The 15,262-nt window shown below is 45.5% G+C and overlaps 1 protein-coding gene across 7 annotated transcripts in view; it reads left to right on the top strand.

Moving 5' to 3' along the window:
* Positions 1 to 15,262, top strand: part of mvk (mevalonate kinase) — a 35,771-nt gene that overhangs the window by 6,665 nt on the left and 13,844 nt on the right. For all 7 annotated transcript variants that reach the window (XR_010967217.1, XM_068006037.1, XM_068006036.1 and 4 more), the window contains exons 5-7: positions 322 to 477; positions 9,258 to 9,361; positions 12,905 to 12,950. Coding sequence is in view for 6 of the 7 variants with exons in the window: in XM_068006037.1 (XP_067862138.1) it covers positions 322 to 477; positions 9,258 to 9,361; positions 12,905 to 12,950 (306 nt within the window). In the remaining variant the exon portion in view is untranslated. The remainder of the gene's footprint in view (positions 1 to 321; positions 478 to 9,257; positions 9,362 to 12,904; positions 12,951 to 15,262) is intronic.

Raw genomic sequence — 15,262 nt, 5'->3', positions numbered from 1 at the left:
GAGCTATCGGAAAACTCTGAACTTGTTTAATACGTCAGCAATGTTACCTGGTACTTCACTTTTAAGGTACACACTTTCAGCTGCTCATAACTTTTGGTGCCATTTTGATTACTTTTTTTTCCTGGAATGTTGTTCAAGGAGGCAGGGGAACCATTTACAGTGATTGTGTGGAAAGAAATGAGGAACAGTAGAAATCTGATGTTGAGAAAATATGCAACTTCTAAGACTCCAACCTATTTTAGTGAAGCAAGCAAAGCTCCTGAAATAATATTGTGCTGATTTTGGATTATTAGTTATTAATTGCTATTTTTTTAATTGCAGGGAGTTGCCAAGTGTGGAAATTCTGGTTTGGTCTGAACTTCCAACAGGAGCTGGGCTGGGATCCAGTGCTGCATATTGTGTGTGTCTGGCTGCAGCTCTTCTAACAGCCAATGGGACAATAACCTGTCCTGTTCCACAGGAGAAAGACACCACCAGGTAAGCAAAGATACCTCTGAGGTTTCATAACATGCAACAACTTAGCTTGTTCTATGAAAATATTATTCTAATGATTAAACTTACAAATTCATTCAGTCAAAAGAAAAAACAGTAGGCCAATATAGATATTTTGATTCTAAACAGGAAGTCTCAACTGCTGGTTAAGCTGTTAGAGTTGAATTATTATTGGATGTATTTACCTGGTGGGATCCTCTGTGGTGCACATTTTTAAAAATTCATTCATGGGATATGGACGTCGTTGGAAAAGCCCATCCCTAATTGCCCTTGAGAAGGTGGTGGTGAGCCGCCTTCTTGAACCGCTGCAGTCCGTGTGGTGAAGGTTCTCCCACAGTGCTGTTAGGTAGGGAGTTCCAGAATTTTGACCCAGTGACAATGAAGGAACGGTGATATATTTCCAAGTCAGGTTGGTATGTGACTTGGAGGGGAACGTGCAAGTGGTGGTGTTCTCATGCGCCTGCTGCCCTTGTCCTTCTAGGTGGTAGAGGTCGCGGGTTTGGGAGGTTCTGACGAAGAAGTCTTGGTGAATTGCTGCAGTGCATCTTGTAGATGGTACACACTGCAGCCATGGTGCGCTAGTGGTGGAGGGAGTGAATGTTTAAGGTGGTGGATGGGGTGCCAATCAAGCGGGCTGCTTTGTCCTGGATTGTTTTGAGTTTCTGGAGTGTTGATGGAGCTGCACTGATCCAGGCAAGCGGAGAGTATTCTATCACACTCCTGACTTGTGCCTTGTAGATGGTGGAAAGGCTTTGGGGAGTCATAGAGTTATACAGCACGGATAGAGGCCCTTCGGCCCATCGTGTCCGCGCCGGCCATCAAGCCCAGTCTAATCTAATCCCATATTCCAGCATTTGGTCCGTAGCCTTGTATGCTATGGCATTTCAAGTGCTCATCCAAATGCTTCTTGAATGTTGTGAGGGTTCCTGCCTCCACAACCCTCTCAGGCAGTGAGTTCCAGACTCCAACCACCCTCTGGGTGAAAAAGTTCTTTCTCAAATCCCCTCTAAACCTCCCGCCTTTTACCTTGAATCTATGCCCCCTTGTTATAGAACCCACAACGAAGGGAAAAAGCTCCTTAGTATCCATCCTATCTATGCCCCTCATAATTTTGTACACCTCAATCATGTCCCCCCTCAGCCTTCTCTGCTCCAAGGAAAACAAACCCAATCTTCCCAGTCTCTCTTCATAGCTGAAGCGCTCCAGCCCTGGTAACATCCTGGTGAATCTCCTTTGCACCCTCTCCAAAGCGATCACATCCTTCCTGTAGTGCGGCGACCAGAACTGCACACAGTACTCCAGCTGTGGCCTAACCAGTGTTTTATACAGCTCCATCATAACCTCCTTGCTCTTATATTCTATGCCTCGGCTAATAAAGGCAAGTATCCCATATGCCTTCTTTACCACCTTATCTACCTGTTCCGCCGCCTTCAGGGATCTGTGAACTTGCACACCAAGATCCCTCTGACCCTCTGTCTTGCCTAGGGTCCTCCCATTCATTGTGTAGTCCCTTGCCTTGTTAGTCCCTCCAAAGTGCATCACCTCGCACTTTTCCGGGTTAAATTCCATTTGCCACTGTTCCGCCCATCTGACCAACCCATCTATATCGTCCTGCAGACTGAGGCTATCCTCCTCGCTATTTACCACCCTACCAATTTTTGTATCATCAGCGAACTTACTGATCATACCTTTTACATTCATATCCAAGTCGTTAATGCAGACCACAAACAGCAAGGGCCCCAGCACAGATCCCTGTGGTACCCCACCAAAGTGCTTGCCCCCTTTTTGTTTTTAAGCTCCACCCATATGGCCTCATTAGAGGAACCTGCTAATATATCATCCCTCCTTATGGCAGTAATTGATTCTTTAATTAATATTGCGACTCCCCCTCCTCTTATACCTCCCCCTCTGTCTCGCCTGAAGATTCTGTACCCCGGAATATTGAGCTGCCAGTCTTGCCCCTCCCTCAACCATGTCTCTGTGACAGCAACAATGTCATACTCCCATGTGTTTATCAACACCTTCAGTTCATCCACCTTATTCGCAAGACTCCTTGCATTAAAATAGATGCCATCCAGCCTTGCTCTTACATATTTGCCCTGTCTTCCAAGCTGACTTGTTTTTTTCTCAATATTTGGCTGCACATCACCCCCTATTGTAGCTCCACTCTGTATCCCATCCCCCTGCCAAGTTAGTTTAAACCCCCCCCAACAGTGCTAGCAAACCTCCCCGCAAGGATATTTGTCCCGCTCTGGTTCAGATGCAACCCATCCGACTTGTACAAGTCCCACCTTCCCCAGAAGCAGGCCCAGTGATCCAGGAAACTGAAACTCTCCCTCCTGCACCAACTCTTTAGCCACGCATTCATCTGTTCTATCCTCCTATTTCTATACTCACTAGCCCGTGGCACTGGGAGTAATCCAGAGATTACAACCTTTGAGGTCCTGCTCTTTAATCTGCTACCAAGCTCCCTAAATTCTTGATGCAGGACCTCATCTCCCTTCCTACCTATGTCGTTGGTCCCAATGTGGACCACGACCTCTGCCTGCTCACCCTCCCCCTTGAGAATGCCCTGAAGCCGCTCAGTGACATCCATGACCCTGGCACCAGGGAGGCAACAAACCATCCTGGAGTCACGTTTACGGCCACAGAAACGCCTGTCTGTTCCCCTTACGATAGAATCCCCTACCACTATAGCTCTTCCACTCTTTTTCCTCCCAGCCTGTGCAGCAGAGCTACCCCTGGTGCCAGGAAGTTGGCTGCTGCTGCCTTCCCCTGATAAGTCATCCCCCTCAACAATATCCAAAGCGGTATATTTGTTTGAGAGGGGGACGGCCACAGAGGACCCCTGCACTGCCTGACTGCTCCTCTTACTCTGCCTGGAGGTCACCCACTTCCTGCCTGTACAACCTTTACCTGCGGTGTGACCATCGTGCTGTCCACGACGTTTTCAGCATCGCGAATGCTCCATAATGAATCCATCCGCAGCTCCAGTGCCGCAATGCGGTTTGTCAGTAGCTGCAGCTGGATACATTTCCCGCACACATGGTCGTCAAGGACACCGGAAGGGTCCCTGATTTCCCACATAGAGCAGGAAGAGCATAACACGAGGCTGGGCTGTCCTGACATGACTTACCCTTTAACTAACTAATTAATTCAAATTAAATGAATCCCACCAATTTCACTTCAATTAAAAGGTATACTCAAGGGCCTTTGCTGAACAGCAGTCCACCACTACACAACAGAGACCCTAGAATCCACAAACTCTAACCTTAGACAAATTCAGCAGGAAAATACTCACCAACCAATCACTTACCTCTTCCTTGGTGACGTCCCACTTTGGATTACTTTTTGCTTCTTATTTATCTTAGGTCCAGGAGTTAAGTCCCTGAAAACAAAATATAAAAACGAACCTACCCTGTACCCCCCAAAAGGTTAGAGGAGGTGGGAGGGTGGGAGTCACTACTAGTGTAGTGTCTCGGGTTTAGCAACCGCTCCACCTATATACGGGTACCAATGAATTGGCCCCGCCCCCTGCCTTTGAAAAAGCCCGCGAAGCTCCTTCCCCGCTGGGGAAAAAGACTCACATAGGTCTTTCCTAGGTCCGCTCCCGCCTGTAGCTCCGCTCCGAGTGCGGGTTGGCCCTCGAGCCTGGGCCTTTAGTAGTCTCCGAGTCCCGCGCTCTCTCCTAGGTCCGCTCCCGCCTGTAGCTCCGCTCCGAGTGCGGGTAGGCCCTCGAGCCTGGGCCTTTAGTAGTCTCCGAGTCCCGCGCTCTCTCCTAGGTCCGCTCCCGCCTGTAGCTCCGCTCCGAGTGCGGGTAGGCCCTCGAGCCTGGGCCTTTAGTAGTCTTCGAGTCCCACGCTCTCTCCTAGGTCCGCTCCCGCCTGTAGCTCCGCTCCGAGTGCGGGTAGGCCCTCGAGCCTGGGCATTGAGTAGTCTCCGAGTCCCGCGCTCTCTCCTAGGTCCGCTCCCGCCTGTAGCTCCGCTCCGAGTCAGGAGGTGAGTCACTCGCCGCAGAATACCCAGCCTCTGACCTGCTCTTGTAGCCACAGTATTTATGTGGCTGGTCCAGTTAAGTTTTTGGTCAATGGTGACTCCCAGGATGTTGATGGTGGTGGATTCGGCGATGGTAATGCCGTTGAATGTCATGGGGAGGTGGCTAGACTCTCTCTTGTTGGAGATGGTCATTGCCTGGCACTTGTGTGGTGCGAATGTTACTTGCCACTTATCAGCCCAAGCCTGGATGTTGTCCAGGTCTTGCTGCATGCAGGCACGGACTGCTTCATTATCTGAGGGGTTGCGAATGGAACTGAACACTGCAATCATCAGCGAACATCCCCACTTCAGACCTTATGATGGAGGGACGGTCATTGATGAAGCAGCTGAAGATGGTTGGGCCTTGAACACTGCCCTGAGGAACTTAGTATAATACGTGCACCATTTTAACTTGGTTCTGGAGATTTGAAATATCTAATGAAATAACTAGATTTTTGGAGTCCAGGTGTGTTGGGGGTGGGGGAGCAAACAAAATTGGGCCTTTCCGGAGCGGGAAGGAATCCTGGCTCTAACCTGGGTGCGCGAGCAGTTCACGAACCCGGAAGTTCCGCTAGCAATTAAAGCTGGCGGAATGATATTTAAACCAGGAATTAAAGTACTTAGTTGTTGGAATCTTCATTAATGTTGTTAATCATGCTGGGAAGCGATTTCAACGCTGCCTCAACGTGTTTCCCGTGCTGTGTGAAGCACGCCATGGGAAACTAGGCGGGTTGCAGCCGGCGGCCATTTGGCCATTTAAATCCCTGTTTGACAGATGGGAGGATAAAAGGTGAGTAATTGCGGCAGGGCACTTAGTTTTCTCAGACAAACTTTTGGCTGGGAGTTCTTTGTGTTTAGACTGAAAATTCTTGGTTCACACTCAGAATTATTCTGTTTACACATATTTACCTACTTTTTGGACCCCTTCAAACTGACATCAGGATGGGAGGGGCACAAAGGCTGCATTCACCAATACATCCGAGGAGGAGGAACATCACCATCCTCGCCAGGCACGGCGTGCACTTCCGCCACTTGCAGCTCCACCAAGCAGAGGTGCGCCACAAAAGCGGAGAGGGGAACAACAGAGGGACCGACGTCGCAGGAGGCACTACCCTCGTGAGAGAGTCTACAGACCGAGGCTGAGCTTCCTGGACCTCTCTGAGGAGCAGTGCCTATGAAGGCTGAGAGTGAGTCATCAGGTGCTTGCAGATATTTGCAGCCTCTTTCATGCAGAGCTGCTCCAGGCTGGGCCTGGTGGCATTGCATTGCCTGTGGCAGTTAAAGTGACCACTGCCCTCAACTTCTTCGCCTCCGGATCATTCCGGGATGCCACCGGTGACATCGCCGGAGTCTCTTATCGTCTGCCCCACAAGTGCATAAGACAAGTTACCGATAGTTTGTTTCGCAGGGCGTCTCACTACGTCAACTTCCCCATGGACGACCTCAGTCAGACTGAGAGGACAGTGCGTTTCCACTCTTCGGCTGGCTTCTCACAGGTACAATTGATTACATGCATATAGCAATCCGAGCACCTCCACACGAGCCAGGAGTATTCATCAACAGAAAGGGATATCACTCCATCAACGCGCAGCTCGTTTGCAACCACTGGAAAAGATTTCTTCACGTATGTGCCAGATTCCCTGGCAGCTGCCATGATTCATTCATTCTGCGGGAATCCAACATCCCGAACCTCTTCCACACACCAAACAGCCTTAAGGGCTGGCTCCTCCGAGCCAAAGGATATCCCATGCACACGTAGCTCATGACACCTGTGAGAAACCCCATCAGCGAGGCACAACGTTAATACGACAGTCACATCGATAGAACTGGTGAAGATGCGATTTCGGTGCTTGGATCGGACCGGGGGAGCGCTTCAATATGCACCAACGAGAGTGGGCAGAATTATAGTCTGTTGTGTCCTGCACAACATGGTGCACCAGAGAGGGTTACCGGTTGATGAGGTGCCCTGCCCTCATCCCGCATCCTCATATGCCATCAACATTGAGGACCAGGAGGAGGAGGAGGAACCCATCGGCAGAGCAGCGGCTTACCTGGCTGATCGTGAGGCCAGGGAGTCACTAATACTTGAACGATTCTCATAAGGACATCTGCAAAGTGAGGATAGTCCAGTCCCCAGACCACCTGGAAAGAGCAGTGCCAACACTAGCCCCCCTCCCCTTCACAAAACAGTCCTACAACTACACATGCACCCACTGGATGGCATCAAGTCTCGCCGTTCATGATGAAGCACATGAAAGGGCGCTATCACAAAAGGCAGTCAAGAATGGGCAAGATGTGGCAGTAGTGGTGAGAATGCTAATATTTAATGGGAATTTAACAAAAAACAAATATAAATGAAAAATATGACAGTCTGTCAGACACCCTTGTGCATATCCTTTGTGATCACCAAACCATAGCCTTTCACATCCTACTACTTCTACTTGCTGCATGCCCTGTTGCTGTAGCAGAGGTAGTGGCAGGTTGCTCATGTTCTGACTGTTGAGATGCTTTTGGCCTATGCCCTCAGGGTTTTGGAGCCCGTGAAGGCCCCGCGAAAGACTGCTCCACCTGCACCTGTGCAGGGGCAGACTGGACCACCTGGAGAGGAGGCAGCATGTTGGGTACTGGTTGAGGGGGGCAACGGGTGAGACTTGGGAGCGCTTGGAGTGGCGTCCCCACTTCCATGTTCCCCTATCGCCATCATCCCTCTCCTGGGCCAGGGCCACATCACTGGACACAGTTTGGAGGACATGTGCCTTGGAAGCTCACTTGTAAAGTTTCTGTTGTTCACCTTGAGTCCGCACGGCTGTTGTCAGGGTCTGAATGGACTCCATTGTGAGCCGTGCTTGAAACTCATTACAGGCTAGCCTTCTCTCCATCGCAGACATTCCTGTACTTACCTGTGCCGCTATCTCAGACATTCCCGCACATACTTGTGCCACCATTCCACTAATGCAGGAGGTGGATTCCTCCATCCTCTCTGCTATTGTGGAGGGTGTGTATGGCACCTGTTCCAGTAACTCACAAATGTGCTGCTGTCCCTCTATCATTCTCCTTTTAAAGGATGGCCCCCGAGGTTCAGCATCTGTGTCCTGCTGAGCAGAGCTTGGAGAGGAGTACACCCACCGATGTGGACTCAACAGCTACCCCTGCCACCAGTGTCTGCTCGTGCTCACTTGTGTGCGGTGACTCACCAGGTGCCAACCCAACTAACTGACTACTAGAACCCACTGAGTTGTGAGTATCTGCGCTGGTGGATGGATCACTAAGATGTGACGATGCGCCCTTAGAGGCTGGGAGCTCCTCTGAAGAATCGCCCTCTCCTGTCACTTCGGTCGCTGAAGGGCCTGGAAGAGAACATAAGGCAATATTAAGCATCATCACAGATGTGTAATGTTGCGATGAGCATACTGAGGTGTTCAACTTGCCAATCGTTCTTAACATGAATTCATGTTGTGTGTGATGAATGTTAAAGCTGTGTCACCAGACGTTTGTGCGTTGCCAGTCTCGGCATCCCTGACGGTCAGACACTCGATGGTGCGGCTGACCTGCAGGGCCTCCTCCTCCACTCTGAGGACCACTATTTGTATTAGTAAGTGTGCTCACTTTTGCTGACCTAGTTAGGTCATTGAAGCACTTCCTACACTGCACCAAGTGCGGGAGATGTTGCTCCTGCTGGTCACCTCCTCAGCCACCTCGAGCCAGGCCACCTTGGTGGCAAAGGCAGGGCAGTTCCTCCTGACGGCAGGTAAAATATTTCACTCCTCCTCACCCCAGCCAGCAGCACCTCAAGTGAGGCGTCACTGAATCTTGGAGCTGGCTTGCCTCTGCTGTTCCATTCTGCGTGGTTGGTCCTTGGTGCAGCAACAGCCATTGATGCAATGGCCCTTTAAATCCAGACACTCCAGCTGACAGCAGGTCATACGGGTGTGCAGTCCGCCTGCCGCGCAGCTTTCAAATGCCAAATCCGGAAACAACGTTAAGGGCCATTAAGTTGCGATCGTGTGGGTTTGGGTAAGGTTTTATTTTTCGGGTTACCCGTGCGCCCATTGACCCCCTCCCCCCCCCCCCCCGGCCCCCTGCTGCCATCCCGCCAGTATTTTAAAATCATGCCCTTGATTCTGACTGTTTCCATTGGATGTCTTAGGTCAGACTATCCAGCCATATGACTGAATTTCACATGCTCAGTGCCAGATGACAGAATGTAGCTATCCAGATAAAGGTTGCATTTTATGACTGCCTGATTTGCAATGGCCTCTGCAGGGAAACCTATCTTATTTTGACATCATTGCCTTTTAGCCACTAAACATCTATCCCTACTGCTTGGCAAGTATGAGTTTATTTTTTAACTTGTCAAAAGTTGCAAATTTAATCGAAGAAAATTATTTTTTTTCTGGGAAACATACCTTTGATACTGACGAGGTGCTAATTAATGGAATGTGTAGAAACTGCAATAGACCACAAAAGATGAGATTTGGGTAGGAACAGGAATAAAAACTTAGAATCTGATGAATTGATTTGCATATTCTGAACATAAGATGCAATTGCAGCATGTAGATTTAATATGAAAATATAACTTTGTAGGGGGAGGGGGGAAGAAATAAAGAAAAAGTTCCATTAACACAGTCCAATAAAGCCATGCCCTGACGGCGTTTTATTAGAAATAAATTTTGTTACTCTTAATGACCAATGTTTTTCTACTTTTTTTTTCTGTCTTTACCTACAATCAGATGGAATGAGGATGAACTGGAACTGATTAACAAATGGGCCTTTCAGGGAGAGAAGTTGATCCATGGAAACCCATCTGGTGTGGATAACGCTGTGGGAACATGGGGTAACATTTATATTTATATTGAAGTCAGAACATTTAACCTAGATGTTATAGCAGTTCTTTCATAAATGTTGTGGCAATATCACCCAACAATATAAAGAATGTGAATTCCGCCATTCCAAATGCCTGTGACCTATATTTTCACAGATCCTTAAAGATGTAGTCAGATGCAGTGCAAAACCAGTGTTTGTATCCCTGTTGGGTCTGAATTGGGCAGCACACTAAGAAAAATACATGGAGAGCAGAGATCCACAACCTACAAACACTGGCAACTGCTCTTTGTGCTTTTATTTCTGGCAATATTTCTAGTCAACAACTAAATCAGCATGAAGGACCCATAAGGACCTCATGAAGCACTGTTATACAAGGAAAAACCACCAGGAATTCATATCTTTGAGGAGATTCTCCTGTTCTATAGACATCCAACTTTTTAGTGCTCTTGCCATTGAGACCTGATTTTAATAATGAAACTGTTAAAGACAGCACTGTGTGTCAGAACACCAACATGCAGTGTCACAAGAGTGAAAAGATGTAGATTTAATTCTTTGGCTTGCCTAGTTCCAGGCTGAGCCATGTCATGCAAGGAGACACCAATGCTGCATATGTGTCTCCTCGTAGGGGGAAGGAAGATTGGATGTCATTACCGTATCACTGCTGTGTGACCTAGTGAACAACCTGAAAGGGCATTGGCAGATATCTTGGAGTAAGATGACCACCTGCCTCTGAAGCATCATGAATTCGGAAGATAGTTGGGAGAAAATCTGAGGGTTTGTAATCCTTCGTTGAAGAGTAAATATTTTCTTTAATAAAAACCTATTATAATTAAAACAAATATTCAAAACATAAAATGAAATACTGCTAATCTCTTTGGGGCAATTAGATTGAAGGAGTTGCTGGCAATTCAATTCCTCCATGCTAACATCCAGAGGTACGGAGATTAATTATCCTCCAATCCAATACTCTAGTAAATATTTATTATTTCAGGTGTCTGCATGTGCATATGTATGTTGCTTCACCTTCCACTGCCAGGCTCAGCAATTCATTCAACCAACAACCACTTCCCTCAGTGACATGCCTCTGGAGAAACAACTTTCAAGTACCATGAGTTATATGGATCTTTCCCACGAGTGAAAGATCCACTGTCTTGCCCAGCTCCCGGTGAGAGACCTTTTTCTCCAATTCTGTAAGATTCTTTTTGATAACATCAATTGAATGTGGAACTTGTTACCACATGGAATAGTTGAGACGAATACCATAGATGCATTTAAGGGGAAGCTAGATAAGTACATGAGGGAGAAAGGAATCGAAGGTTATCCTGATATGGTTAGATGAAGTAAAGTGGGAGGAAACGCATGTAGAGCGTAAACACCGGCATAGACCAGTTGGGCTGAATGGCCTGTTTCTGTGCTGTAAATTCGATGTAATTCTATATGTAATTGAGAAAATATAACAAGATGCACGACCCTTTTCTGGGAATGACTAACAATGGAAAAAGTCAATGATTGACTCTGTATTTTTGTAACATGCTGATGTCTGATTTGGATCCTGTGGAATCCCATGTTGCTCATATTGCAAATCATGCCGCTAGTTGGCCTGCTCATAGCAGCAGTTTGGATCTCTCACTTGTACATTATATAATCACTTCTTTGCAGTTGTGGAACGCAAGCCTTGCTAGCATTTTTTTAATGGGGGAAGAATAAATTAGAAATGTGTGTAGAATAACTTTGTAATCTGTCAAGAAAATAGCTTTATCATGTGTCCATTCTCACCTGATAATCAATAGGAGAGTGGGGGGGCTTTGAGGGCAGATTGACAGAGCTTGGGAACTACATGTGGCTTAGACCCGCAGGTGCAACACCTATTCTTAGTGTGCCAAGGAAGTGCTCATCATGGCTTATTTTAGAATTGAGAAACCAAGGTAAAGGAGTATAGTGCTGAACACCACCAAAATTGAAATGAGGAAAGGAGATAAATCTGGAAATAGTGATTCAATGATAACAAACAGCCTGGACATTGGAGGGGGAAAAAAAACTCAAGGAGTTCCACAGTTTTGAGGCCCTAGTAAAGACTGAGTTCTAGTAGGAGACAGTGAGCACCAAGTTGATTTAAACATGGTGAGGGTAGCAAGGAAAAAGAACATGTAGAATAATGTATTTGTTGTTTAGGAGGAAAAAGAAAGGAAAGGTTAGAGGACCACTGACTATTTTAGTATTGGTAAAATAGAGATGAGAAGGGTTGAACAGAGAAAGGTTGCAATAGACAGTTTAATTAAATCTATGTAATAGCAACAAATAAAAAAAATTGCACAGCCTATGCACAACATTTCAGGTGTACTTTGATATAGGTTATCTGTAGTCTTTCTCAAACAGTTGACGTATCTATTTCAGCTGGTAAAGAGCACAAGAGAGTTAATACTAACTGACGGCTTGAAATCACCTAACATCTGAAAATGGTCACTGATGTAATTCAATTTAAAGCGCATACTGTCTTATCACTTGATAAAATGCTTGCTTAGAAAAACAATTTTATTATTTATTGGTACAATGTGTGTTGCACTCCTGTAACATTCAGACAATATATCAGCTAGTTCCTGCATGTATTGCTCTGCTAAATTTGAGCTGAGTAATCTACTTAATTATGTAACAGAGTATTAGTCTCTAGAAAATTCCAGGAACTTATTATTAAACGTGTGGTAGTCATTGTCTGAACTGTATTCACACATTGGAACTAGAGAGAACCTTGTCATCAAGGCTTCATTTTCAAAGATTTATTACTGTAATATTGGGGTTTGTGTCTGCATTGCAGCATGTGAGCTGAAAATATTTATGGCTGGCCAGGGAGCCTGGAATTTTCCAGACTTGGTGCTGTAAGGGTTAATCCTCAATATAGTCAGTACATGCAGTCACTCACAGAGGGACCATAGCATTTCACAAATATCACCAGTTGTATTTAATTATTTTTCATTCTGCTTTTCTGTTTAAATTGAATTGTTGGTAAATGGATAATTTAAATAGGGATTTTTTTTCCCTAAAAGAATTGACTCTCTTGCTGCGGTATGATTCCATGATCACCCTCCAAAACCTTTCTAGTTGGCCTTTATTCATGCATCAGTTTTGAAAGTGAGTGTTGGCAGGCAATTCGACCACAATAGGAGGCATCACAGCAGCAGCCAAATCTGCCCTTGCTAATGCCCACAATTGCTCACTTCCAGTAGGGGTTGCTGGGTAATAATCAAGCAAAGAACACCAACCAGTTTTCCCTTTCTAACCCAGTCACTAAGTAGTAGCACGCCCCGACTGCCAACCCAGGTGAGATTGGTTACTGACCACAAACTGGGGATCAGACCTGTGACTTTCCTCATCTGCATAGCTCAGCTGCTTGCTGAGCAATCGGAATTATTTGCAGTTTAACGAAATCCTGGTGCAAGTAGACATATTCACCCCAGGGGTGTGAGAAGCTCGGCAAAGAGCCCAGGATCTAGGTTGTGGAATATGTTTATGTCAGCCTAATATCTCCTTTCTTACGGATTTTTTTTTTCTCCTTTAGGGGGAGTGTTGAGATACCACGCAGGTAAAATTGACCTGTTGTCCAGGTATCTAATTTTATTCATTCTGACTGACTTTGGAAACTAGATCTAATGTTACTAGAATGTGGTATAACTTTTAATAACCCTGGAGTGCTTTCAAGGGTACTCCAATCCTTTGCATGAAAAATTAAGCATTCAATAATTTGATATTGACCAACATGTTAAATATTTTGATGTGATGGAGAAGGTTGTTTATTTTCTAATCCAATAGATAAACATTTTTTTGTTTACATATTTTTATATTTAAAATGAAAGACATTGATGCTGGTCACTTTTCCATTTTTGGCAAACGCTGTGACATATTATGCAGTCAATCCAAATGTAGCAAACACCACCATGCCATTTGTTGTATGGAAATGTTTGTTGTATGCAAGGTTGATTGCACTTACAACAAATAGGTCCAGCCATATTGTAAATAATCTGCTCCAGGTTAATTGTTTGTCTGTTATGTGTTTAAGTAAAAGGCTAAAAGAACAAACCTACCCTGTTTAAAATTTGTAAGTACCAGTACTTCACGTGCAAATAAAGTTCTGTGACAAATGTTCTGAAGCATGTTACAACAGATGAAGATCTTTTTCTCCGATTCTTGCCCTGGGAATACAGGAAACACATTGGAGAGAATGAGGAGCAAGAGCAGGATCCAGGAAGAGCTTGGTCCCTGCTCTGGACCTTTTTTACCTAAAAATGTCATTTGATCAGTTAATGGATTGAACGTAACGATTAAATAGATCATAGAAACTTCTGGCTAACTTTAGTCAGTTTATTCATCCTCAGTGACCAATGTCTGCTCTGACAGCATGTTCCTCCTTACTAAAATGTCTTGAGGAAGAATGTCAGTTCACTCAGGTTTATGGAGGAAGCAGGACGTAATGGTGACAGGTTTGCAAATGGTGCTGATCATTAAGAGGTTCATGTGCATCAGTGACTGCGTGGATGAGTTTAAAATAAGTGAAAGGGCATAGTGGCGTGGAGATGTTTGCAGTGGTTCTTGTATTTTGTAATTGCTCCAGGATTTTAATTGTTAAGGAGTAATCTGTTTGCTATGTGCAAGTGGTATTACCACAGTGCAGTGGTATTTAACTTTCCTGTGTGGGGGATCGCCTGCAAATAATGACAGACTCCCCTGATCCAACTTCTGAAAGTCAGTGACCCAAAGGAAAATCGTACTATCATTACAGAAAACATCTTCATAAGTCAATAAATACAGGAACATAGGAACATCAGAACAGGAGTAGGCCATTCAGCCCCTCGTGCCTGCTCCGCCATTTGATAAGATCATGGCTGATCTGTGATCTAGCTCCATATACCTGCCTTTGGCCCATATCCCTTAATACCTTTGGTTGCCAAAAAGTTATCTATCTCAGATTTAAAGTTAGCAATTGAGCTAGTATCAATTGCCGTTTGCGGAAGAGAGTTTGTCGAAACTTAACACTATACAAATGCATTAACACCCAAACAAAGTAGTACAAAGAGAAATTTTATTGAACCCCAACTTGTATACAAGTGGAAGCGCACCTCAAACAATGGTTGATGGTACAACTTCGCCGAGTCAATGAAACAGCTCATGTTTATACAATTCAGTAGACAACGCCCACCTGTTACAGAATATGGGCATACACGTACATTCTTTATTGGCTCAGGTAGTTGGTCAATCAAGTAGTGAGCCTGCCCGCGAACATCCACAGCCATCTTGTTACCTTGCACGTAGGCCTGAGCAGATATCAGTTATCTCCTTTCTCTCTACATTCCTGTTCCTCGTTATCAGTAAGGCTGGAGCCAGTCTCAAGGCTACATGGCCGTTCACTAACTCTATTCTTATTATATTCTGTAGTCAGCTACATCCTTATCTCAAGGGAGGCCAGGCTGTGCTAGGCTTAATTATCAACATACCAAGGCTCAAACGTAATTACACAATTGTGCTTCTATGTGTGCTGTAGCTAAACCTATTATGTGAGTTAAGTGAGTTAATAAAGAGTTAATATGGTCAAGTATCCCTTCATGCACTTCCACAAGTTCCAAACTTCTACCACCCTTTGTGTGTAGAAATGTTTTCTAATCTCGCTCCTGAAAGGTCTGGCTCTAATTTTTAGACTGTGCCCCCTACTCCTAGAATCCCCAACTAGCAGAAATAGTTTCTCCCCATCCACCCTATCTGTTCCCCTTAGGAAAATAATAGAATACAGAAATATTGATACAGATGATCTTTTGGCTCCTCCTGGCATCCTCTTGAAGATCCCTTAGGATCCTTGGACCCCAATTTGAAAAGCTATGCTACAGAGTTTGATTACGTTCAATTAGTGACATTTTAATCTGTTTGT

The sequence above is a fragment of the Heptranchias perlo genome, chromosome 25, assembly GCF_035084215.1.
Source record: "Heptranchias perlo isolate sHepPer1 chromosome 25, sHepPer1.hap1, whole genome shotgun sequence".
Taxonomy (NCBI): domain Eukaryota; kingdom Metazoa; phylum Chordata; class Chondrichthyes; order Hexanchiformes; family Hexanchidae; genus Heptranchias; species Heptranchias perlo.
The sequence above is the reverse complement of the archived record's forward strand: the minus strand, read 5'-3'. Positions and strand labels throughout refer to the sequence as shown.